Consider the following 26,948-nt stretch of genomic DNA (forward strand, 5'->3'; position numbering starts at 1 on the left):
ATTTGTATCTTATTATAATATTTAATAATAATATTATTATTAGTAATTATAATAATAATATTATTAATTATTTTATTTAATATTATTGCTGGAAAAACATGGTGTTTTTTTTTAATATTATTGCAAGAAAAAAGGAAAAAAAAAATTAACTGAAAAGGCATCGGTTAACCGGTGCCAAAAAGAGCTGCCACCAAAAAAAATGGGTGGGAGTATTTAAGGCACCGGTTAACCGGTGGCCAAAATTATTAAAGGCACCGATTTTGAACCGGTGGCAAAAAGTGGGGTAATTGGCACCCCCCACATTGAAACCGGTTCAAACCGGTGCCTTAGGCCGGGTTTGAACCAGTGCCCTTTGCTGTTTTTCTACTAGTGTCTACACTCACGATCAAAAAAAAAAAAAAAAAATATCGCCTACTTCTACCGCTGCTCATCCACCGCCGGCGACCGCCTACTGCCACGCCGCCCAGCACACCACCGGTCCGCCTTCTCTCCTTCCTTCTTCTTGTTTTTTTTCTTTTCTTTTCCTTTTGTTAATTTAATTCAAGTTTTAATCTTTATTAAAACTTTGTTCTTAAATTGTTATTACTATGATTTGATTATGTTTGTAAATTGCAAAAGATTATAAATTTGTGAGTTTTGCTATGTTTGATTTATTGAATAAAATTTCATATTTGGTTTAATTAAGAAGTAAGAGTTTAAATCTTGGTTTTCATGATTTTAGGGCTTAAAAACGTAATAGCCAAATTACTTAAATATATAGTGATTATATTATGTTAAAATTATATCTTTGATGATTAAAACTAATTTTCAGATTAGTATAATTTTAATCTTGGGTTTAAATTGTATTGATTTAATGTGTTTCAAGTCTCTAATTTCATTAAACAAAGGTTTTGGATATTTTGTGATTATAAAGTTGGGAACTTTAAAGTTTGATTGCAAGAATAAATTTTCAGATTTTAAGTTATTGTTTTTGAAGCCTCTATGCATTGAATTGGTGAATTTTGGTGTTTAAAACCTACTAACTTAATATATAATGTAGGTAGTTTCAAAGAATACTATAATTTTGAGATTTCATGTATAAAATAAAGGCAAAATTGGTATAAACCACCTTTTTTGTCCAACTTTTTTGAAAAAACCACCTTTTATGTTTTTTTTTTATTTACTTGCACTACCCCTAATTCAAATTTTGACGAAAAATTTAACTGAGACGTCAAAGGGACCCACAACTTATGCTTTTTGCTCCTAAATCATGTAGAAGTGATGGTTGAGATGGAAGAGAAGGTTTTGCTATGGTTGATGATTTGGAATTGGATGGTTGAGATGCAATCTGTTAGATTTGAAATAGGAGTGGTGCAATAAAAAATTTAGGTACTTAAAAGGTGGTTTAGTAAATAAAAAAACATAAAAGGTGGTTTTTTCAAAAAAGTTGGACAAAAAAGGTGGTTTATACCAATTTTACCTAAAATAAATTTTCAGATTTTTATTAAACTTTAAACTTGCTGTAATTTCATGTATAAGAGTGTATTTTAAGGTTTTAATGAAGAAAACTTAAATAACTATATATAAGCTTTTGATTTCAATTAAAGGGAAGGTTTTAAAGTGTTGTTTGATTGGATTTTGAAGGTTTTAAAGTAAGTTAGTATTGCTGTACATTTAATTGTTTGGACATTGATTGAAATCTTATTGTTTGGTTTAGGAGAGAATTTTATAGAAGGTGATTTCTAGTTGGTAAAGTGGCATACCAATTCGTTTCTCAAGGTTCGTACAAGTTACGAAACCTTGCCTTTAGAAGCATGTTTAGGGATGTATCGAGAACTTAGTATCATGTATAGAGAATTGAAGATTGGGCTTATTTGTTTGGTTATACATTGTGATTTTCGTATATTGTGTATTAATCTACCTTGTAAGTATTATTTATGCTTTAATTTGGAAGATGCGCTTAGAGGCAAAGGTACGTGAGTATGTGGCATGGAATGAATTATTTTATTACTCGTTCATGATTATTGAAATAAAATGAGTAAAGGAAGAATTAAAGTCTTATAAGATGAGATTAAGGTTTTGAGGTGCTTTATGCACTTAAAGTGTTTATACACCGAGGTAGTTAAAGGAATCAATAATAAATATTGTTTGTCACTAATAAATCAAGAATTGAATTGGGAACTTGGATTGCTTGGATGATTTGATATTTGATTGATTGTATTGTTTTGAATACGAGCCATTACCAAGTCTAAACTTGTAAATCACGTAAAGTGCAATATGGATGAGCAATAAAACTCTGTATTGGTGCACATCTAGAGTACTGACAATCAGGGGTTGGGGTACACGGGGTATTAGCCGTGCACTTTTCTAGAGGCCTTCTGATCTACGAGTCTTTTGTTTCAAATACTTTTCAAAAACTATAAGGAGTTAGATGAGCTCTCATACTAGCCATGGTCACGGAGTCGCATCCGTGGCCATTGGATGTTTATTGATGTTTCCGAAAGGAGGCATGGGGTTTTTCATTTATTGATGTTCCAAATGGAGTATGGGAGGATAACCTTGTCTATTTCTTATTCTGATGAATAAAATGAAATATATTATTAGTTAGTGAGGTCTTAGTAATGTAAACAGTTGAGTCATGTGTTTGAGTCTATAATTAAGTTGTATTTAATTAAGTTGTATTTGATGATTGGTTATAGTAGCATGTTAGGAATTTCTTATTAATTTTCTTCGTAGCTTGTATGTACTCAGCGTTGCTGATTGCGTACTTTTTGTGTATCTTTCTTTGGTCATGGCCTTCGCCTTTCAATGACCCTGTTATGATCCAATGTTTACGCTTGTAATATTGGGGAGCAGATTAATCACAGGTATTTGCATAAAGTGAGACTTGCATCGAGTGATGGGTAATTGAGTAGAGAGTTGGTTTTACTTATGATTTATTTCTCGTATAAACATTAAACTTTCTCAAACTCTGCTTTGATTTATATACTACTTTGTTAATTGGGTTTCGAATAAGGGCCTTAATGGTTCCAACTTGTAAGATTTAATTTGGTTTTTAATTATTGGTTTGAAACTTTAATTTAGTTGAACTAGTTTTCCGCTGCTAAATTCTGAAATAGTCTTAACGTTTGAATACATGGCAGTAGCACGTCAGTAATTCTCTTTGATTTTGTTTAGGGTATTTAGGGGGCGTTTGGTTCGCAGAGTGGTATAGGTTTGGAATCAGGAATAGGGTTAAGGTGGTATCGGGTTGGAACTTGATACTTAATACCATGTGTTTGGTTTAATTTTAGAATGAAATATCATCCCTAAATTTCATGTATTTGATACCTAAGGGAATGGAATGAGCCAAACCCACCTCCCCCACAAGGTTTCTAAACCCCATACCTCATGGGTTTGAGGTATGGGTTTAAAAATCATATTTTTGACAACCAAACATATGGTATGGGTTTTGGTCATTCTAAACCCATACCTCATACCTATAATCCGCGAACCAAACGCCCCCTTACAGGTTTGAAGAGAGAATTATTGGGGTGTTACAACAAGCGTATTACGAAGAATGTTGTACTCTTTTTCCTTAATTAGGTTTTTATCCCATAGGGTTTTTCCTATTAAGGTTTTAACGAGGCACAATATTCGATAATGGACATCCAAGGGGGAGTGTTATGAAAAAAATTGTGTGGATATCCATTATCCTCTTTGTATGTTTCCGAAATATTTTAGATGTAGGGTTTATTGTTATCTAAGCAAACTCTACTTATTATATTCTACGTATATATACCCCTATTATATGGAATAACATACACAGATCAATTCTCTCTCAATCCTTGATGTTTTCCTTTATTTTCACAACATATAAGTACTTTTTTTTTTTTTTTTTTTGAGGGACAGTATAAGTACTTAAATAATAAATAATATGATTAAAAATGACAGTATAAATGTTGTCAATGACTTAATTTTGAAGAAAAAAACTTTTAAAAATTTGTTTTTAAATGATATAAGTATTGTAAATGACAATATGATTACTTTAATTATTTTACAATATGATTTTTTTTGACAATGTAAATTAAAATAAATATCAATAATATTTTGCAAAGGACCTGTTTCTGGAAACAGAATGCTCCTGGGAGTCTTAGGGTAGTAAGGTATCAAGATGTCCTAGAGCTTGTGTCCGATTGTCCATATGTCTTTCGGCTCTGCCTAGCAAAGGTATGTCTGAGGGCTCCGCCTTGATGTCCGAGAGCTCGGCCTGCAAAATAAAGAAGGTTAGCTGCCCCGGGGGTGTGACCCAGGAGAGCCCCTCCGATGCTTAAATCAACAAATGTACTTTCTAGAGAGAGAAAGTAGAGAGAGAAGGTTAGAGAATTAGGAAAAAATTACCATCATTAATGATTGGAGAGTTATTTATAGATGTACTTTCTGGTGGCAGAAGTTGTACTTAATTGGACAGATTAGGGGTAAATCTGTAGTTTGCTCTGACTAATGATGGGCTGGATCATGGAGGGGTATTTTCGTAATTCCATGTCAATGGGGTTAGGACGATCGATGGACGAGGAAATTGCGTGAATGACGAGAATGGATTTGGCCCAAACAGGACCAAACTTATGAAATCTAGTTTTATAATTCATGATTGTATAAGTATTTTAAATGACAATTTTTTTTTTTTTCTTATTGAACCAAACCATTTCATTAATGAAAAGTCATACAACACTTACAAGTGAATTCTATATTAACTAATACATAAATAAAATTAAATAAAGATTTCCTTCATCAAAACTACCATGGTTAGATAAATAAAAAAAAATAATAATAAAACCCTACAGCATAAAAGAGGAGAGAGAAAAGGAAAAGACATTCATATTTTTCTGGAATATGACCTTCAACTACTACGGATTAAATCGTCATTTGTTCATAGCAAATTACCAAAAAAAAAAAAAAAAAAAAAAAAAAAAAAAAAAAGAAATAAAAATAAATTGGTGAATATTTACAACATTCTTTTTAAAAAGGGAAAATTGCCTAGAATAATCCCCTTTGAAGCGTCCGCCCAAAATAATCCCACATTTGAGTTATTTTTAAATAATTCGACCTTTATACCCAATTCCCTCAAAATGATCTCAACCGGTCATATAACCTATTATAACAAGTTACATGACATGTAACGACCTGTGATTGGTAAAAATAAAATAAAATAAAATAAAATTGTAAAAAAAAGTTAGATTTTTTAAAAGAAAAAATTAAAAATTAAAAAACCACCCAACACCCACCAACTGCTTGAGCCCTAGGGATGGCAGTGGGTCGGATCAAATGGATAAACCGCCCCATCCTCGCCTCAGTGGGGCGGGGATGGAGAGAGGTTTGGCGGGTGATGGGGCGGGGATGGGTATAAAAATGTATCCGCTATGGGTGGTGGGGCGGGTATGGATTTTAGAGTTAAACCGCCCTATCCCCACCCTGCCCCATCACCCGCCTTTTACTACTTTTTGTAAAGGTTGAAACAAGCTTGGAAGAGCTTAGAATCTAGACTATAATAATATAATATTAATGACATTAGCGTTGTATGAATTTCACTAAGTGGATAAAAAAGACGTTTATTAGAAATGTCATTATGGTAGCGGTATGAGGCGGGTCTGAGGTGGGCATGGATATCCAAATGGGTGGTGGGACGGGGATGAATATTAACTTGTACCCGACATAGCGGGTATGGATGTGGATATTGTATCGGCTATGGGTGGTTGGGTGGGGATGGGTATAAGATTTTTAGGCGGATATGGGTGTGGAGGTACCATCCTCTGCATCGGACCTGCCTCATTGTCGTCCCTACCGAGCCCGATCCCCTGACCAGCCACCCAGCCTCAACGGTGTCAGTGTCGCGACCAACCCCGTCCCTCCCTTCCTCACCCGGCATCCCCCTACCCTCGAAAACCCCTTTCCCATCCCGATCCTAGCCCCCTCCCCTGAATAGTCTCATATACATTTAGATTGACAACCAAAAGTGTAGCCACAGTATCAGAGAACTTCCATTTATGATCAGAGCAATTTCATATTATCTAAATATCAGATGGCAATCAATCACAATTAGAATGTGATTTACACTAGTAAAATAGTTTAAGCCCTACATTAAAACAACTAGAACCAAAGTTTCAGAAAGCTTTGTTTTTATTTTTACCACAATCAGATCACTAACCTACCCCATGAAACACAAAGTCATGCATGATTCCAGCACGACAGCAAATCAAATAGCTTGAGCAACCCCAATTAAAATCAAGAATCACAGTGGTTAGAAACGGAGTTTTCGCGTAACACGTAGCCATGCCACAGCCGCAACTACAGCACCACCCAGGTGAGCTGATCCAGATATGTTTTGATCCCCCTGCAGACAATATAATATGGTTAGTTGCAGCATATCTACCAACATCACAAGTTCAGACATGCAACTATAGAATAGCTTGTCAGTATGATTCCGATTTTCAAAGTTGGATAGGATTGTTATTACATTTTTTTTTCTTTTCATAAAGGAAGTTGTTGCTAATAGGAACAAAGAACAAGCAGAATTAATAGTCTGCGTACCTCTAAAATCCTCAACACATCCTTTCCAACAAGAAAGACTCCCTGATACCAATTGAATTGATTAAAAACTACATATATATATTTAAACATTTAACAGAAAGCTTATTACAAAAGTTAGAGGAGTTACCAGCAATATGGCAGGGACAGGAATGAAGAAGTCAAACATGAGCGTCTTTCTTGGAAAGAGGAATATATCAAGAAGCAATATGGCATTGACTGCCCCACTTGCACCCTAGAAGTAAATATAGTGAGAACATTAACAAATTTCCTAAAAATTGAACGACATTCTGAATAGAACCAAGTCTCCCCAGAGACAAATTAAGTCAAAAGGTGTATGAAAACAACAGCAACAAAGCCTTAGTCCCAAAGCGAATATACAGGAAAAAAATTAATACTACGTACATAATAAGAGATGAAATAAAAACAAGAAGTTAAGAGCTCATATTTCAGTGAAAAAACATGAATTTAATGGACCTAATTCATTTTGAAATCATGTACCAGATCTCAGAGCCCACCAATTCTGTCTCCACTCACTGTAATAGATTTATGCTGAAATCACCCCTCCTCTTTATAAAGAATCAACAAAGTGGACAATACTAATAAGCCTAGAGCATGAACTATGGACACTAGTATTGTTAACTGCAGAAGCTTGTTTGAGGAATATAGACTTAGGCAGTCAATTTACTTGTTCCTGAGCCCTGCAGTTAAAATTTTGCATAACCATCTCACCACTTTCTCACTGTTTAAACTTTAAAGTAATACGTAGATACTATAATAAAATAAAGAAGAAAAAGGATATTTTTTTTTTCTTTTTTTTTTAAAAAAATATGAACTTCAATCTTTTCCCTACAATCTGTAGCTCTTTCCACCTTACATTAAAATGATCTCCACGACTACGGGCCTGTTTTGATTGACTGAACTGAGCTGAACTGAATATTTTATGAGAGAAGAAAATTAAGAACTGAACTGAATTTAACTTAACTTAACTTAACTTAACTTATTGGAACTGAACTGAACTGAAAATAATATGAAGAGAACAAACCCTAAAAGGCAGACAAGGATATTGATTGTTAGAAATTATTGATCAACTTAATACAAAAATAAGCGAAGATAGAATATGATGAGCTTAACTCTGTCCTTAGGAAAATATTAGCCCCCACTATAAATGAGATTAAGGAGCTAATTCACCCCCAAGATCCATCCTAATCATCTCTATCGACACAATATTTGTAATTTTTACAGAGAAGAGAATAACATAGATTGATATTTATAACATAATCTGCCCATTTGAATTTAAAAGAAAAGATAGCAGTTATCAATAAAACATTATCTAGTTTGCTTAATTTTTTTGAGCTCGTGTCTCATGTCTCGTGCAAAGTGCTAAGCGTTAGTCTTTAACTCTTTGATTAGAAGCATACAAACACATTATTTCATATCAAATGCAAGCACACTCAAGCTCATATAAAAGGTTCAAGTCAAATAAATAATCATTTGCACATAATGAGTTATAAAAGTATAAATTTGATAAACTACTATTCTTCTTCCAATGTGAAACATACAATTCCACATAACAAATTTTGCCATTGAAAACTATTAATACAACAATCCCCCATTTAGTCGCAAATATCTACAGTATATAAACAGCTGATTGTTTTAAAACTACAAAAGAATGGAAACTACCCTATGAAGAGCCTAACCAAAAACTTACCAGCCCAGGAGTTCTTGATGGATTCCTTCTGAAGGTTCCCTGTCCAAACAAAGAGTAACATGTTAAGGAAAAGTGATGCATGTACTCTATAGGTCAAACAATGAACTTGCAACTGATCAAACTTGAAATCAAAAGATAAAACATTAGCATTGAAGGGAAAAAAAATAATAAATAAATAAATATAAAATAATAATAATAGAAATAAACAACCATACTAAAAGGCAGAAGAAAAGATGTATTTGTCTTCAATTTTTTCATAGTGATATTCCACAAAATGACACAATGTTCAAAAAAGAGTAGTCAATGATGCACACACCACACATGTAAGTCAACCTTGATCCCTTATACCTCATATGTTTTAGCGAGATAAGCATGGTGCATCAAATAAAATATAGATCCAACAACAGCCCCGGCGACATACAGCTTCAGCAGATACTCTGGTCCAAACACACTTCCAATCTGCAAGAACAATGATCTTACCAAGTAAAAAACAAGGTTGAAAGAGCCAATACTCCAATAGGTGAAATAGACCTCATACAACTAATAAATATATCCGTATATGACCCAATACCATACAACTAACTTGCACATATGTAGGGGTATTTGGCAGTGTACTACCAATGCAAAGAGGATGCTTTTTTGATAGACCTGTGATAGGTAAACTACTAATGAATCTTGTGCTGGACTACTATGTCACAAAATGTATAATTGAAATGTATTTATCATACTTTCCCCGTTTAATTTAAAGCAGATTGAAGTTTCACATTACAAACTCTTTCACATCAATTGTGAATGGCACTTGAAAGCTAAGTAGCTAATAAAACCAGCATTAAGAATAACACACTTTGTGACAAAAGAATTAATGAACACTCAAACTGTTCTATTCTTCTTTGGCCACAAACATATATACAAAGTATATTTTAAACTGTTTCATTATACTGAGCAGCAATTGATACACACTTAGAAGACCATGAAAAGGAAGTGAAACCAAACAAGATAAAAACTAGTTTGGTCCATAAAGACAAACAGATACAGTACAGAGCAAGAAACAGAATGATGAGACTTGAAAAACCAATATATAAACACAAAAATTAATAAAATAAAACTAGAATTAACAAAAATTATAGCAGGCCAACGATCCTGTTTTCTAAAAGTTCTCTCAATGCAAGATATAATCAAGTCCAGAGCACTCAATGACTTTAACGTCTTTTAAGTACCACCTAGTTACAGCCCTTACAGATTACAGCTTTTGGCTGACTAATTCAGCATAAAGTTTCCAACTATAATTTATCTTTTTGATGAATTTCATATTAATGCTTCCGCAAGAACCTGACCATGCAAAATTACAAGCAGGCAACAAGAACTTTGACATATCAAAGATCTATCAAACAGCAGCTATTTGCTAGTACTTTTAGAATTCTGTACACTTCAAATCACACCAAGGGGTTAAAAAAAATGCGTTCAATAAAGTAAAGGTTAAGGGTAATAAATAGCGGTAGACAGGTAGTGTTTTGGAACAGAATATAATAATTCTTCAGACAAGTTCAAAGGTTTCCTTCTCACTGCTAATAGCTACTATGAGTCTACCACAGCTGACAAATACTACAAGAGCTTCCTTTTCCAAGCAAAGTTTTTATCCACAAAACTAGTCTGCACTACATAAATTGATTACGACTTTAGGAGATTAAGGCCTATGAATAGTAAACACCTTAACCTAGAGAAAGAAGTATTTGTAGTTGAGCAAGTTTGAAATAGTTCTATTTTGCAATCTAAACTATTTCCTAAAAACACAGTGTAACATGTCCAAAGCAACCAAGTTTTCATTACAAAAAGTTGGCAGGTTTAAATGAATATAAAGACAACAAATGTGAGGTGTTAAATGAAAAGAGCTATAATACAGTAAGAGCAAAACAACAACATTTAGTGAAATCAACTTCAGAACTTTAAATAAAAAGCAATGAAATTAACTAGATTGAGCAGCCACTCTTACACTACTGCCAAAGAAGTAGAGACCAAGCATGTTGGATCCAATATGTTCAATGTTAATATGGCTGAAGGCGGAAGTAAGAAGTGTGTGTATACGTCCACTTTTTATGTTTTCCACTGAAATCTGCATGCCAAGGCAGGGGTACAAAAGCACGAAAAGTACAGTGAGAAACATAACAGCTAAAATTCACTAATGAGGGCATATCAGCATAATAATAAGGGAATTATAAACGCTGCAACAACATGCATAGAGCAGAGATTGCTAACTAACAATAGATGGTAACAGCATTCAAATTCAATACACAAGTGCAGGCAATTTATACATATACAAACAAACAAACATTTACAAAGACTCACTGTAAAGTTTCGATACATGAAATCTCGAGGTAAAACCCGCCACAGCAGAAAAACAGCCACATTGGCAAAAATTAAGCCGTAAACTACACTATCAGCCGAATAACCTGAATATCCTCGGGACCATGAACTCCTACACAAAAAGAAAAGAGAAGCAAGGAAGATTGGAAGAACCAAGTCAGGATGAAAGCAAGAATACTCTTGAACTTCGTCTCCTATTCACAATAGATAGGAACAAACACAAACAATGCAAAATCAAAAAGAAAAATGCACAACAATGGAAAATTGGACAGTACTTGATGTAAGATGGAATTAGAATTAGATGGGTACAACAGAAGCTGAATTCCCGCACCTCCCTCTAAACGTTAGTATGCTACACATATGGCATTATAATGCTTAGTTGTCCTTATGTTTGTATAGGACCTATTGGTTGAATATGTAATCATGAAGGACTTGTTGTGCATTAACATTTGTATACTATCATACATATCTTAACATAGATTTCTGAATTTGCCATGGCTTCAGGTTGGAAGAAATATTTAATGTGTCACAATCCACATTAATATGTTTATAGCTTGCATCACTAGACTAGTAGTCTAGACCTATATTTAAGCATTTATACTTTCAAATTCAAAATTTCTCAGGATGAAACAATAAAAGTATAACTAAAACATACATCAAAAGAAATCCAAGCACATTTCTGGAAATAAGAAACCCATTCGTAAACTCAGAACAATAATCAAAGTAGCCAACCTAGCAAAATGTCACACAATTAAAACACCAAAAACTGAAAATCAATTGTCACACAAAAACCCTAACCTTAGAACCCTAAAAATCCATACGATCATTGAGAAATTCTACTCCAACCCATCAAAATTGATAAGCAAAATGTGATTCCCATATCATAAACAGCATTCAAAAACACCAACTTTGTAAATGAAAGACTAAAAAAGAGTAGAGCATACATATATTACCATCCACGCTGCTGAATTGGCTCTTTAATCTTGGAGAAATGGGTAGTAAGAAACCCAACTCTGGAACCCAGAAAGCTTTTGATTGGACCCTTAAACTGAGCACGAGAAACAAAGTGTTTGGAAAGAACAGGGCTTTTGAGGAAGCCGTTAATGGCGGACGACCGCCATTGATGGTAAGGAGAGAGAAGAGAAGAAGGATGGGAATTAAGGTGGCTGCCATTGTTGTTGATGGGATAGGAGAGAGAATGAAAAGGCTTAGAGTAGTGAAAATTGGTGGGAGTTGACAATGATTTATGGAGTTTTTCAGAGATGAATTTGAGAGAAAGTAGTTGCTTCCTCATTTTTAATTAAACAAAAGATGTTGTGTTGCAATTTTTGCAGTTCAATTTTTATTTGAAGTGAACTTGTAATATTTTTTTACATATTCGTACGTGATGCTATTATGGATCTATGTAATCTGTCTGAGCCACATGAAGAGTGTGGATATGTGATTCCTTTCCGATTGGAGGTAAGCAGGTAGCCTGCTAGGAATGTAATCATTGTGAAAATAAACCAAAATGTCCATAAAAAAGGACTTGTTTTGATTTATTGAATTGACCTGAAATTAATTGTTTATGAGAGAAGAAAATTAGAAACTAAACTGAGCTGGACTGAACTGAAATTAAGCTAAAGAGGTGTATTTTAAATGTTCTGTATAGGTAACGTTGTCAATATAGAACTCGTATTTAATCATCAAAGATATAAATAGTTGATATTTAATTAGACTATGTAATGAGACGATTCAGTTTGATTTTGATTTGTTTGTTAATGATATACGAAATATAATTTATCTCAACTTGATTTAAAAAAAAATGCCAATATAGTCATTTACCAACATTATAAACCTTTCTTAACTAATTGAGTTTGAACACAAACTTTGAATTCAATTGAAAGCTTAGCCCACCAGAATTCAATGAGCATAAACATGGTAGTTTTAGTTATCACTTGACTTAGAACCTGTTCCGATTTATTGAAAACAACTGAACTGAACTGATTGAGGTTGAACTGAACTAAACTGAAATGAACTGAACAGAGCTGAAATGAATTGTTTATGAGAGAAGGAAATTAGAAACTGAACTGAACCGAACTGAAGTGATTGAAACTGAATAGAACTGAAATTAAGCTGAATAGAACTGACCCTTTCTCACTTAAGTTTAGGGGACCTAAAATTTTCTTATAAAGAAGTACTCCTATTGTACATATAGCCATATAGGACATATCTGAGATAATCCTCACCCCAACATGTGTGTAATGGGGTTTAATCCCACCTTCATGGTTGTGAGATACAAATCTTATCAATACAAATTTTCTTATAAACACCACGCTTGATATTTCATTTGTTCATTATCTTACCTTGAAAAAAAAACCACTATACAATTACGAGTTTTGAATACAGACTACTCGCACAGTGGTACTTGTAAAAATTATCTCTTCTTGTCGATATTAATATTTGATCGTAGAATCGTAGGAAAGGTTGAACTGGGGACTGACGAGGGAGCAATACAGTACATGAACTAGTACTTACCAAAAACATCGACGTGTTTAATGTTTTAAACTTTGTTACAATTATGGATCTAAGGAGGAAGAAAAGAGAAGTGGGAGTGTACTGCCATTGAAGAGCTTGAAGAAGCTTGAAAGAAGAGAGAGAAAATAAGAGTATATTCAGTAGAAAGAAATATTAGAATACAAAGATACTATTACATCATACTATTTATGTTATTTATACAACTAAGTACATTAGCTAAGGAATACGAGTAACCAACTACTTTATAATCCAATGTTTATATTCTAACATCCCCCCTCAAACTGGAATGGGTGGAACAACCATGACAGTTTGAAACAGAGCTAAGTAAAGGGGAATAGTGATGCTGAGCTTGAGTTACCAATCTGGAGCTAGCAATGTAGGACCATCAACTGCTAATGAAGTGGACCAATTGAACTTGCTGAATTTATGAAATAGCAGCAACAATCATGAAACTTGACACAATATACTCTGAGCTTGCACAAAAACTTTCTGAAATATCTCTAGAACCTTACTTGAGTGCCATTTCTAAGTACTGAAAATGTGCCTTCTTCCATTTCTAGCACCCCCAACTTTCAATTTACAACCACCAAACCAAAAAATCCTTTACCAAACTTGAAAATCCACCAATACCCAACTCCTCGATCACCAATCAAATCAACCACCAATGACACCAAACCAAATCCATCAACCAATCATTATGTAATGATGAACTCATCACCAACCTTAGAATCATCAATACCGTATTCCCCCCCCCCCCCCCACCTCAAGCTTAGAAGGGTAGAAAACCATTCAAAGCTTGAAGATGCATAGACAACCAAACCACCAATATACGCCTTAACTCCAAATTCAACAATCAAACCAATCTTCAACAATATAACAAAAAGAGAATGAATGTGGAAGAGAATGTGTTTAGAAGCTAAAAAAGAGAAGAAAATGATCACAAAGGGTCTGAAAAATTTGACCTCTTCGATTTGAGATTGACCACTTCGGTCTTTGAAGAAATGAGCCTCAATGGGTCTCACCAAAACTGATCACAAAGGATCTCAAAAAATGACCATCTATTGGATCTGAAAAACTGATCTCAATGGATCATAAAAGAAGGCCTCTATGGGCACAACAAAATGACCAACTATGGGTCTCAAAATTTAAAGCCTCTATGGGCAAAAGGACCAACTATGGGTCTGAAAAATCAAAGCCTCTATGGGCAACAAATTATTCACAAATGACCTTCTTGGTCACACCAAAACTTCAACAAATCATCATTAGTTCAACACGAAAAAATCCATCAAACTAACACTTTATACCACCACTCAATATTTACAACAACCAATCAGACTACCTTGAAATAGTCCCAAATTGGTATAATCAACCCAACAAACCAATATTCATCATCAACATCCAACAACACAAAACACACTTCAATTCTACTTTAAATCAAGAACAACCCAAATCCAATAGTAACTAGAATCTTAAACCATAACAACATCAACAAATTCTGACTACACCACCAATCGATCAATATACACCAAATCACCAAGCTAGCAAGGATTGAAAGCATGAGAAATTATACCAGATTTCGCAGAAAGTCCCAAGCCAATCAAGAATGTGGGAAGTAATATTGTACCAGAACACACCCAACTTCCTTCAATCACCATCGAAGAAAAGAAAGGGCAAACACCAACAACAACCGTGACAATAACGACGGCAGTGGCTACGAACACCACCAACAAGAATATCGAAGAACCCAACAACGAGAACGAAGAACCCAGAAACTGAACTTTACTGATTGCTTCACTGTAATTTCGGCGGCAAAACCTAGAAACTTCAATCCGATTTCTAAGCCCAGAACATGAAACCCAGAAATTTGAGTGAAAACCTGAGCGATCGAATTTCTTCAAACCAATCAAACTGAAGTTCTAATAACCTAAACTTGCAAGCCCATAAAACCGATCGAAAATCTTCGAGAAACACCCATAAATCCAGCAGAAAACTAATCGAAAATTGTTCAAATTCGAACAACAAAGAGTGAAAAATTAGAAGAACCCTAGAAATTTGGGTAAAATTCAAGAATCAAAAAATTGTTTGATTTTTGGTTCGAAAAACAAATTGACTCGCTCTGATACCACGTTACAATTATGGATCTAAGGAGGAAGAAAAGAGAAGAGGGAGTGTACTGCCATTGAAGAGCTTGAAGAAGAGAGAGAAAATGAGAGTATATTCAGTAGAAAGAAATATTAGAATACAAAGATACTAAACCCTAATGAACCGGCACCTCTTACAGGTTTAGCCAACCCAGCTCCGCAGGTCATCGCTTGAGAGTAGAGGGGGAGGTAAGAGAATCCCCCTACTGCCAAGCCTTTTGTAGTTGGTGGGGCTCAAACTCGTGACCTCAAAGTCACAAGGTGAGTTCCCCACCAACTCCACCAAGCTTTGCTTGGTACAAAGATACTATTACATCATACTATTTATACAACTAACTATAGGAGTGTGCAGAAATGGACCTGAACCGGAAAATCGACCGGACCGGACTGGTCAGGTCTTCGGTCCTCACAAATTGGGGATTCCGGGTTTTCGGTCCGGTCCGGGTAAAAATTGGAATATTCCGGTCCGGATCGGAAAGTGTATTTTTGTAATTTTTTGGGTGAAAATTTTAAATTTCTAAAAAATATAGGTACAAAACTTGTAATTTGAAAGCACGCAAACAAAAACAAGACGTTAAAAATATACGTATATATTTAAGATACTAAAATGAAAAAAAATAAAATTTTAACCGGTCCATTCCGGTCCAAAACCGGACCGGACAGGAATAAACAGGTCTGGACCGGAACCCGGACCGGTTGATTACGATCCGGTCCCCACAAAAATTCGATTCCGGGTTCCGGTTCGGTTTTGAACCGGTGCACAATCCTAACTAAGTACATTAGCTAAGGAATACGAGTAACCAACTACTTTATAACCCAATGTGGGAATGTGTATATTCTAACAAACTTCCACTAGAAATTCAAAGGCTTCTGCTGCTCTGATGAGAAACCATTTGCGGAGGCTAAATTCCCTCTTTCTACCTCAAATTTCAATCCCAAAACTTCCCAAATTTACAACCTTTTCAAACATTCCAAATTCACAAAAAAGTTTCAATCTTTCAAACTCCCTCCCACAAACCCAATACAGAAAACAGATTTCACTTGCCAATCTTTTGCAGAGGTATGGTTTCCCCTCTTCTGATCTTCACTCTTTTCTTACCAAGAACAAGTTTTTATTGACTTCTAGTGTATCAGAAATTGAGCAATCTCTTGGAATTTTATTATTGTCATTCAAATTGCAGCAAAATTTGATTGTTTCATTAGTTAATGGGTGCCCTAGTGTTCTTGATTTGGGGTTTTTGAAGAAATGGGAAGTGGGTATTGCATCATTGGGGCAATTTGCTACGTCTCCTAGGGTAATTCGGAGCATTCTCGAGTTTTCGAGGCGGTTTCGGATTAACCCAGATAGGTTTTCTAGTTGTGTTCAGATTTTGAAGGGTTTAGGGTTTAGTGATGGTACCATAATTAGGGTTTTAGAGGGTTTTCCTGAGGTTGTTATGATTAATGAGGGTGAACTTTGGAAGAGGATAGACTTTTGGATTATAATTGGTTTTGAAAAAAGTGACATTGATAGGATTTATCATTCTTTTCCAGGAGTTTTAGGGTTTCAGGTAGAGAATAGGTTGAAACCACTGATGAATGAGTTCTTGGACATGGGGTTTGGAAGGCGGTGTGTTCGAGAAGAGATCATTAAAGAACCAAGAATTCTAAGTTTGGAGCTTGGGGAGCTGCGGCGGTGTTTGGAGTTGCTTCGGAAGTTGAGGTGTAGAGAATCTATTAAAGAGAAGATATTCAGTGAGGGGGAGATCAAAGCCGGATTTGCTGTTAAAATGAGAATAGATTGCTTGTGTAGATATGGGTTGATCCGAAGAGATGCTCTGAACATATTAAAAAGAGAGCCAAGGTCAATAATATATGACATTGAGGACATTGAAAGTAAAATTGAGTTTCTTTTGGATAGGATGAAATTTGATGTTGAATGTTTGATGGAGGTCCCCGAGTATTTGGGGGTGAATTTTGATAAACAGATTGTTCCTCGGCACAATGTGATCAAGTATCTGAGATCAATAGGTGGGCTTGGTTTTGAGTTAGGATTGAGGGATATTATAAAGCCTACTAGGGTTAGATTCTACAACCTTTATGTAAAGCCATATCCTGAATGTGAAAAGATGTATGGCAGGTTTTCTGAATATGTTGAAAAGAAGAGCCGGCATCCTGTTGGACTGTGGGAACAATTCAAGCCTCCAAAATGCCCAGAATTGAAGCAAGATTTGAAGAATGTGAAATCATTCATGGAATTATTGGTTTGACTTAGAAGCCTTGATTTGTTTCATGATCACCTATTCTCTGATCACATTTTGATCTCCTGTTGAGTCTAAGCCAAAGGTAGTTAGGTTCTGATACTTCCATAAGGCCTTGGAATGTATGGTTTTTGGCCAGAGAAAGAGAGCATTATGCAGATAACTCGAGTAATATACAATGAGATTAGTGCTGCATTCATGGATATCTAATGAAGAGTTCCAATTTCTGGTTTGCTGTTTAAGGTCAGGGCAGTTGATCCTGCGGCACTATTGTTGCTGTCTGACCTGAATCTATGCAGCTGGTGTCTCTTTGTTAGAGACTGAGCCTGAAATAAGAAATGATTGAGCATCTTCAGCATATCAGCATATGTTTGCATAAATCAAAGCCAATAAGACATGAAAATCATGGATGTCATTTGCTGAATTTTTGGTTCAAAAGAGAGGTCTGAAAAGTCTCATCTGTCTCATATAAGATATTGCGCGTATGATGCTCAGTCTGAGGGGAAGAATTTATTTGCTAATAAATAGAGCGACGACTGAACGCAGAGTAAGGAATTAAAGATGGTATAAACATTCACTTAAAAATTCATGAAGCATATGGATTCGGATTTGCTACATTTACTTAAAAATTCAAGATGAACATGGATCCAGATTTGCTATTGGGGTGATATTTTTCAACTGATAGCCATTGCAACTGCTATTGCTGTCCGACTCCAACCTCTAGTCCTCTAGTCTGCAATATTGATCTCTCCTTTTTAATTGAGCATAACATGTTAAAAGATCATATAACTGGAAAATTAGTTTGGTATAGTTGCTTTATTCTTTGCTATTGGCCTACTTTTTTACTTTCACTAATAACAATCAGTAGCCAATTTATGTATCAATTTATAGTGTATACTCCATTAATCCATTTTCCATCTCTTTTCACAATGAAGTGTCAAATATGGTACTAATTTGACGCGATTATTGTATTTCAACTTTGCTTTATAAGCTCGTTTTTGCTTTGGACAAATTTTGCCAAGGTTAATAGTAGAGTGTCAAAAGCACACCCGATCCGAAACCGATCCGAAAAATATCTGATTCAAATTTGGACTCCCGCGGACATAACAATTTAGTATGGCTTAACTTTAAAAATTTACCCGACCCGACCATATCAAAGCCGATCCGATCATCCGAATTGACACCCCTAGTTAATAGGGGTTCCTACAATTTAAATACGGTGTCAAATATGGTACTAATTTGATGCGATTATTGTATTTCAACTTTGCTTTATAAGCTCGTTTTTGCTTTGGACAAATTTTGCCAAGGTTAAAAGGGTTCCTACAATTTAAATACGAAGTATAAAGGTTTAAGAGAAGCGAAATATCAAGTATTAAACTGACATGGAGGTAGTAAGATGAACCTGATTTCAATTTGTCATCATGTACTAAATCGATGACTTAACCGAATACATAAGAAGAAAGAAATAATCGACTATTTCCAACTAATGAAAAATAAAATAACTAAGCATATCATGTATGAAGTTACATACGAGTATTTAACAATGGCATGTTCTTTAATTATTTTATTTTATTTTTTTTCTTTTTTTTTTTTTAAAAAAAAGCAACGACACAGAGTAATCACTTTTGGTTCATGTAGCCGACTCCACTTATAAGATTAAGGCTTTGATTGATTGAAGTCAACAACAATGGCATGCCTAACTCCTTTCCTTGGAGGCTTGGACTGTTACTAAACTCTTGTTGAAGTCAATATAAGTCTATTAGACACTTATAGACATTGAAATTGCCCCCAGCGCAATTAAGATAATATTAGTGAAGCAAAACAGAAGTAGTTTACGGATTATGCAGAGAAAATATTTGATTAAAGACTAAGGTGACCATACATTCCTTTAATAGACCCAATAAAGACATACAGAGACGTGGAAGCCAAAAAATTAAGCTTCACTTGTTCAGTTACATGGCAGAGAAAAGACCTATAATACAAATAGAAATTCTGAAATTGTATTCTGAATTGTAAGTAAAGTAATATCTCCAATGTTAGCTATCGGCTTTGGGTCCTTGCAACTGACGCCTCACTAGTGCAGTGTAGATGCCATCCTTGCTCAAAAGTTCATCATGAGTGCCACTTTCCACCACCTGACCATCGGATATAACAGCTACAACATTTGCACTTTTCACAGTGGAAAGCCTGTGTGCTATCACGAGGACAGTTCTTCCATTCATCAAGCGATCCATGGCATCCTAATTAGCACCAATAATTTGAAGGTTTATACAAAGATGCAACCAGAAACAATGAGAGATGTTGAATATAATATACTGAACCTGCACTATGTTTCCAAAAAAATATACTGTAAAAAAAATACTGAACCTGCACTAAGTATTCGCTTTCAGCATCAAGGGCACTCGTTGCTTCATCCAAAAGTAGTACTTTTGGGTTCATCAACAGAGCTCTGGCAATTGCTATCCGCTGTTTCTGACCACCTGATAATCTAACCCCACGTTCTCCGACATGAGTTTGATACTGCTCAGGAAACTTGGATATAAATTCATGTGCATTTGCCATTTTCTGTGATATGGAGAACAAAAGGGATCAAAAAATGATACTTCATACAAAGAATTTAAGAAATAGTTGGAATATTTAAATATGTAGCATCTTACAGCAGCATTTTCTATATCAGCAGTGCTGGCCTTGCCATTTAGTCCATAAGCGATGTTCTCTTCTATGGAGCAATTGAAGAGAGTTGGCTCCTGGCTTACAATACTAATCTGATGCCAATGATCAAAATCTAATCAGAATTTGCAGAAAATTAGGAGGCAATATTTTAGCTATTTCTCCTCTGTCCAATTATAAAGTTTACATCATTTTTGCACAAAGTTTTAGGACAGCTTAAAAGTAATGAATAACCTACTAAAAAGAGAACATAACCTTCTTCATGGGATATACCCAAACTGAAGATATGATCTTTATTAAGGATTGGGGAAATAGAAGCATAGTCAAACTTCATAAATAACAGAACAAAGTGTCAGGAACTCAGGATAATAATAACTAACTCGGCTTAGGTTAAATTTCTCCAGTTAGAAACTTAGAATTACAAAAGAGATAAGATTGGGGAAAGTAGCTCACCAACAAGCAGACACCAAACACACATGTACAGATATCACTAGGCTACAGGAAGCTAACAAGTTTTCTCTTTCAATAACACATTTGAGATACCTTTATCATTAATCCTATATGATGAGTAATTTCCTGTCACATATGAATTCTTATAAACGAAGCTTACAGCTTTACCTTGCTATGCAAGTGCTTGTGAGATATTTCTACTAGCGGAACCCCACTGAGTAAAATCTTCCCTTTGGTAGGATCATAAAATCTTTCAATCAAATGTGCTATTGTAGTCTGCATCAATAGTAAAGATTAAAAAAAAAAAAATTGCAAAAATTAATAATAGCTCATATTACTAGGATATACAAGTGTTTCTTCAGTATAGTCACAGATATCATGGGAGCTTATGATGAATAGAACTTACTTTTCCACCACCGCTTGGACCAACAAGAGCAACTTTTGAACTAGGCAGCAGTTTTAACGTTATTCCCTGAAAATTGAAAGGACGATTCTCAGAATTGCATTCAGTCAGTAGAACCACATTGAAAAAGGCAGGGGTTTTATCATTACCTTTAGTACCATATGACTTGGGCGTGAAGGATATGCAAACCAGACATCATCCAATTCCACTTCTGCATCTTGATCACTAATAAACAGCATCAACAACAAAAAAGGAAGATCATGAGACTTAGCATGAAATTCTGCAGAAAAGGACTATTAATCAGAATCCCAATGGAAGATAAACTCTTAGATCTACTTTTTAAGTCATAAAATCATCCTTTTCTTCCTAAGTTTGTGTTATTGCTTCCACATCCTTTGCAAAAGATATGAAGATAAATGAGGCTGTCACACATATATGCTAATCAACAGAAATAATTCTAAGAGAATAAAATTTCCTCAGCGGATAAAGTTTGACACCCCCCCCCCCCCCCCCCACCCCAAACAACCTGTCCATGAAAATTGACAGTAAGATAAATCCAGGAGCAAACAAAATAAATGAATCGGAGAAGTTTAATAACTCACCCTAATGGACACTTGGATCCTGGCTCTGGCATGGATGATGTTCGGTCTAGTAGTTGGAAAACACGCCTACTGGCTCCAGCAGCTTTCATTGCCACAGTATATAATCCAGACAGTCCAGATATGGATGACCCAACTGCATTAAAATAATCACAAGTTCACAATGGTAAACTATATATAAAGAAAAATAAAAATAAAAAAGAGTACGCACAAAGAAGACAAGAGTCACAAGACCAAATATTTTCAAGTATACTCATTCAATAATAAACTAGAATTTGTTGATACTTGATAATCTTAATGGTTAATTGTTCTTGTCTATAGCTACATGTTTGGCACCAAACAACTAATCAGTTACCTGTAAGGCTATAAAGTATGAAGGATGTCAGAGCACCAGGTGTCATGCCAGTACCATTGATAGCCAGGAAAGCTCCATATATCACCACAACAATAACTGACAGGGTGGATGCTGCATTTAGTCCTCCAAAGAATAAACCTGCAACTTTCTATAGCAACCAGAATCAGACGTCACAAGCTTGTGATTAACAAAAAGAGATTGTAATTCAGAGGAGACTCTCACAGCTTGTGTAAGTCCCAAGTTTAAAGTCTCGTCAACTTTCTCAGAATACCGCTGAATTTCATAATCTTCTTGGGCAAAGGACCTTACTGTGCGGATGGCACCAAACGATTCCTGTAACAAAATGTACAGTGTGATGCTATTTTCAACCACTTCCAACCTCATAGAGGCTTTCATTGAGAAACCCGTATTTTAGTGTTGATATGACAATATCCTACTTGCATCAAGAAAGGAAAATGTAAATGTGACACAAAACTAAACTGCATCAAACATCTAAGATGTATGTTCAGCAGACTGGATAGCCATGAATCCCTTGGCCTTTTCTTTGGGCCAACGAATTTTAAAAATTTGTAAAAATAAGGGGGAGGTGAACCAAATGCTTTAATTAGTGTTGATATAAATGGCTGCAACATACCTCTGCAATTGAAGATGCTGCAGCAGCAGCAGCCTGAGTCTTGTGTGAGAGTTCACGGAGAAAGCGACCAAATTTACGCACACCAACAGAAATGGGAGGCACAACAGCCAATGCCAACACTGAATATGAATAAGATTAAATCTTATCAGACAGCAATGTAAACAAGTGGATGGCAACCTTTGTTCAATATAAATGTTCCCTTTTAGTTTTTCAAAAGTCCCATATGATATTCTGAATATTTAATGATGTAGAATTTGTCTTCCACTATGCACAACATGCTTTCTTTATTATTTTCAAACACATGTAATAAACATAGATTTAAACTAAGTAGACAAGTTTCTTTTGTCATCAAAATCTCAACACAACATTGGTTGTCTTGCAGTGTGTTCTTAATCTGGGTGTTTAGTCAATGGAGAACAAATAACAGGAATGCAGGGAGCAGCTACCAGAACTCTTATTCTTACATGTCAACTTCCATGATGTTGCAAACATGAATCCAAGACCAATGAATGCAGTTGCTAAATTTCTCAGAGCTTCAGACAGATTAGTAGTAGCAGCATTCTTTATGATTTGTGTGTCTTCAGCTAGTCTACTCAAAAGCTCTCCAGTTCGAGTAACATCAAAAAAAGCAATTTCCTGAAAGTAGGGGGGAGAAAGAAGAAAAAAGGCATCAGGGATCAATTCACTGCAAAATTGAAGTTGAACAATGGACTTTTTAGTATGTATTTGTACATAGCAAATTCAAAGGGATGGTTCCTCCACCTGGAAAATTAGATGGGAGAATAAATTCTTTCTCAGTCTTGCAACAACCCTTTCACTTGCAGAATTAAATAGCCACGCCCTCAATGCCGTGCAAATTGAACTGGGATAGAAAAGAGAAACAAGTACATGAATATGATGGAACAAAAGTACCAGAACACCTAGAATGAAGAATTTATAGGACATACGAAGGATTAGATTTTACTATGTATTCTGTTTTGGGTGATCCCTTTTATTTGTAACAAAGTTCCTACTTATTTCAAAAAAAATGTGCCCGTTTCACTATTTAATTCATTGATGATGTAATTAACACAGCATTCCAAAAGACATTAGTGCTTAATTTTTGGTTTTACGTATATAAATTGTATGTAAAAAAAAAAAAAAAAGGGAAATTGCTATTTTTTTTATTTTTATTTTTAGTTTAAAAAAGCTAAATGAATTATAACACAATTGTGCTTTCCTCAATATCTGTGCGTGATACCAAATGTAACAAATATAAAGGTTTGGAGGGAATACTTGGGCAAGGAGAGAGTTTAGAAAGAATAGTAATCTGCAGAGTATTTATAAAGCTAAGCTATCATGTCTGAAGTGGACTTACCCTACAATAACAACCATGACAATCTCTAGTATGGTGCTCGTAACTGCATCCCGAGCTTCAGCTTTCTTTTCTGGTGAGCTGATATCTCCGGACACAATATCAATTACTTTTCCACCAAACTTTGGCTGCAGCAAGACAGGCAGATGCTCAAAGTATGTAAACAAAAATAATCGTTTTAAAACTTCAACTCATTTAGTACAGACATATACATACCACTAATATGTTTGATGTGGCTGCAATCAACAGAGCAACTGTAGCTATAACAAGTTTAGGTGCATCAGGTTTTGCCTGCAAAATGAGAGATAAATATAAATCACGTGAACAAAATGAAATATTTGAATAATACACTATGAAGAAACTGAAGAACAGTGCACTTACAAGAGAAAGAACCCTACCGAATCCCACATTCGCAGCCTAAACAATCCAACAAGATGTATCAAAAACTATTTCATTAACTATTATCACATTTAAAAAAAAAAAAAAAAAAAAAAAAAAAAAAAAAAAAAAAAGTGAGAAACAAAGGATTTAGATGATATGCGGGTAGCCTTACCGGTGCATTACCATTCTCAAGGTCTGTTGAGCCAATTTCCTCTCTTTTGAAGCCGGCCTTTAAGAAGTATGATGATTAGTAAAATAATGTTCTCCATACACAGGTCTATTCAGGGCCTAAAAAGTAATAGCAATCATAAACACTTTTTACCCTATATTACATAACAGCTGAAGATCAAATGATTGTTAACCTTGTTTCGAAACCAAATTAGTCATTACCCAAAAAAAAAAAAAAACCCAAATGCTTATACACAGAAGGCAGGAGGCCAGGAGCTTCCACATTGGGGCAGTTAAAATTCCAAATGCATCCAACAATTGTAGCAGCTATAAGCCTAATCTACAACACTATCAAAGTTTACAGTAAATTACATCCCTAAGCTTCGAATTTCGAACACTCCTAGAATAGTGTTATTCCAACACAAGAGTAAAATGCCATTTAAGAAACATATAAAGAAACAACAGTAGTTATCCAAACAGCAAAATAACCACGGCATTGTTCCAAAATTTACAAATACTAAGACTTATAGCTACTGATATGTGCACATATTCATTATCATGTGATACAAATAGATGCAATTTTCATCATATTTTTCATATAACCAATAACATTTTCTAAGAAACAATATCCAATATTTGCACCACCTAAATGACCCACATTCTTTCCAAAAATATGAAAGAAAGGTTACTTTTCCTCTTCAAATAATCATAACCTTTAAAACCCACAATTTCCAACCGTTAATTCAACTATTTATCTCAATAAAACTGACCAAAAAGATTCATCAACACTTCCAATGATCAAATCATACAATACCCACAAACTCCAATCATCATATAATCAATCAATAACCCCAAATTAAGTAATAATATAAAAAACCCACAAAAAATTACTGACATCAATCACTAAAAACAGTAATCTAGGACAAATGAAGAAAGTAAAAATGAACTCACATGCCGACCCAAAAGAGGAACTCTATTACCGCCACCGCCTAAACCATGTCCACCACCATACCCACCACCACCACCACCACCATGCCCTCCAAAATTCATGCCTTTTCTTGTAAACCCAACTCAAATTTATGCCAAAGAAAATCTTAAGAAAATTACAAAATGTTGTCAATGTTGAAAAATCAATGAACAAGAAACAAGTGGTTAGATGTTAGTGTTGAATGTGAGATTATAAATAGAAGTAGCAGATTTGATCTTGGGCTTTGGGAGGCCTATAACTAAACTAGTAATACTGTAAAATTAGTGCCAATTTTAGTGGGTTGCTGTAAAGTTGAACAAAGACATTGCCAACGTATGGAGTTAGTGAAAAAGACAATTGGGTTTTCGTCATTCATCACGTCTTCTTTATATTTGTCACTAATTAGGATAATCTAAGTGTTATACACTTATACATAGTAATTAAAAATTATGTACTGGTAAAGAATTTCATTATTATTTATTTATCCTCTTATCTTGTCAGAGTATAGAATATTAAGAGAATGGTTTATGTTTATTTTTATGAGGTACAACATTAGGCTAGTTCGTTATCATTGTCGATTTTTAATACGAAGTATTTTGTTTTAATAATTTTGTAAGTTACAACTCAAAACCTCATTACACGAGGACAACTAGACTAAATACTATTTGGTTGAGGAAAAATAAAATTCTTACCATACAACCGGCAAAAAAAATTACATTAATAGAATCAGCACAAGATATTCGATTTGTCGAATCAGCTACATTCACCAATATTCCAAGATTTGGTGACATGAACAACATAGTACATGATGAAAAGTAGCTTAAGCAAATTATGAGTAGGTTTTAAAAGTGATGAGAAGTTTAGAAAAGTTAGATATTCAAAGTAATGATATGTACTTTTATGTTACTTAAAATTACAGCTAATCAACATAGGCCCGTTGACCCGCTTTGATTTTGGACAGGTCATGGGCATGAAATTTCGACCCAAAATTGGTCAAGCCCTATCCGCCTACAAATTATTATTTAGGCAGATCTTGGACATGAATTTTACACTTTTTCAATTTTTTTTTTCCCATCTAAAATGGCCTTAAAAACCCGGTAGGCCCAGTTAAATTTGTAGGTTTGTGCAAGCATTTTCGGCCATAACTTTGGCCTGGCCCGACTTGATGGGCTGAAGGCTTAGGCTCGGCCTAATGATCACCTCTACTTTCAATGTGTCCTTGCAATTCGTAGTATTATGAAGAAAATATTAGAATATATAAACAAATAGCTGTAAATTAACTTACGATCTTAATAACTTTTTCCTTCGTGTTTAGGGACGAAGCCAGGATTTTCAAGCCCGGGGGGCCGGACTTGTTAGACAACATATTGATGGGAAAATAACAAAATGTACTATGGTGTAATATTTTATTGTTACAAGAAAAAAAAATTAGTTAAAGCATACTCTACAATTTT

The 26,948-nt window shown here is 34.8% G+C and overlaps 2 protein-coding genes and 1 pseudogene across 2 annotated transcripts; 1 reads left to right on the forward strand and 2 right to left on the reverse strand.

Annotated features, from left to right (window-relative positions):
* Window positions 1-5,985: 5,985 nt before the first annotated feature.
* LOC145568524 (RHOMBOID-like protein 12, mitochondrial) lies at window positions 5,986-12,033 on the reverse strand. Its single transcript, XM_081627946.1, has 8 exons — window positions 11,569-12,033; window positions 10,598-10,727; window positions 10,245-10,364; window positions 8,603-8,713; window positions 8,255-8,293; window positions 6,674-6,778; window positions 6,547-6,588; window positions 5,986-6,349 (listed from the first exon to the last, which is right to left on the reverse strand). The coding sequence occupies exons 1-8, from the start codon at window positions 11,907-11,909 to the stop codon at window positions 6,257-6,259; spliced, it is 981 nt and encodes a 326-aa protein (XP_081484072.1). The 5' UTR covers window positions 11,910-12,033; the 3' UTR covers window positions 5,986-6,256.
* Window positions 12,034-16,138: 4,105 nt separating this feature from the next.
* Window positions 16,139-18,276, forward strand: LOC145568525 (transcription termination factor MTERF15, mitochondrial pseudogene; annotated as a pseudogene).
* Window positions 18,277-19,368: 1,092 nt separating this feature from the next.
* Window positions 19,369-25,746, reverse strand: LOC145567363 (ABC transporter B family member 25-like). The gene is made up of 17 exons (XM_081626625.1): window positions 25,479-25,746; window positions 24,532-24,588; window positions 24,360-24,395; window positions 24,195-24,269; window positions 23,982-24,106; window positions 23,387-23,486; window positions 23,089-23,260; window positions 22,625-22,743; window positions 22,213-22,323; window positions 21,991-22,138; window positions 21,639-21,771; window positions 21,186-21,261; window positions 21,040-21,105; window positions 20,802-20,909; window positions 20,171-20,278; window positions 19,881-20,078; window positions 19,369-19,753 (listed from the first exon to the last, which is right to left on the reverse strand). Exons 1-17 carry the CDS (start codon window positions 25,575-25,577, stop codon window positions 19,550-19,552), a joined length of 1,935 nt encoding a protein of 644 aa, XP_081482751.1. The 5' UTR covers window positions 25,578-25,746; the 3' UTR covers window positions 19,369-19,549.
* Between the last annotated feature and the right edge of the window lie 1,202 nt (window positions 25,747-26,948).

This window comes from Chenopodium album, chromosome 11, assembly GCF_948465745.1.
Source record: "Chenopodium album chromosome 11, dcCheAlbu1.1, whole genome shotgun sequence".
NCBI classification, from domain to species: Eukaryota; Viridiplantae; Streptophyta; class Magnoliopsida; order Caryophyllales; family Amaranthaceae; genus Chenopodium; species Chenopodium album.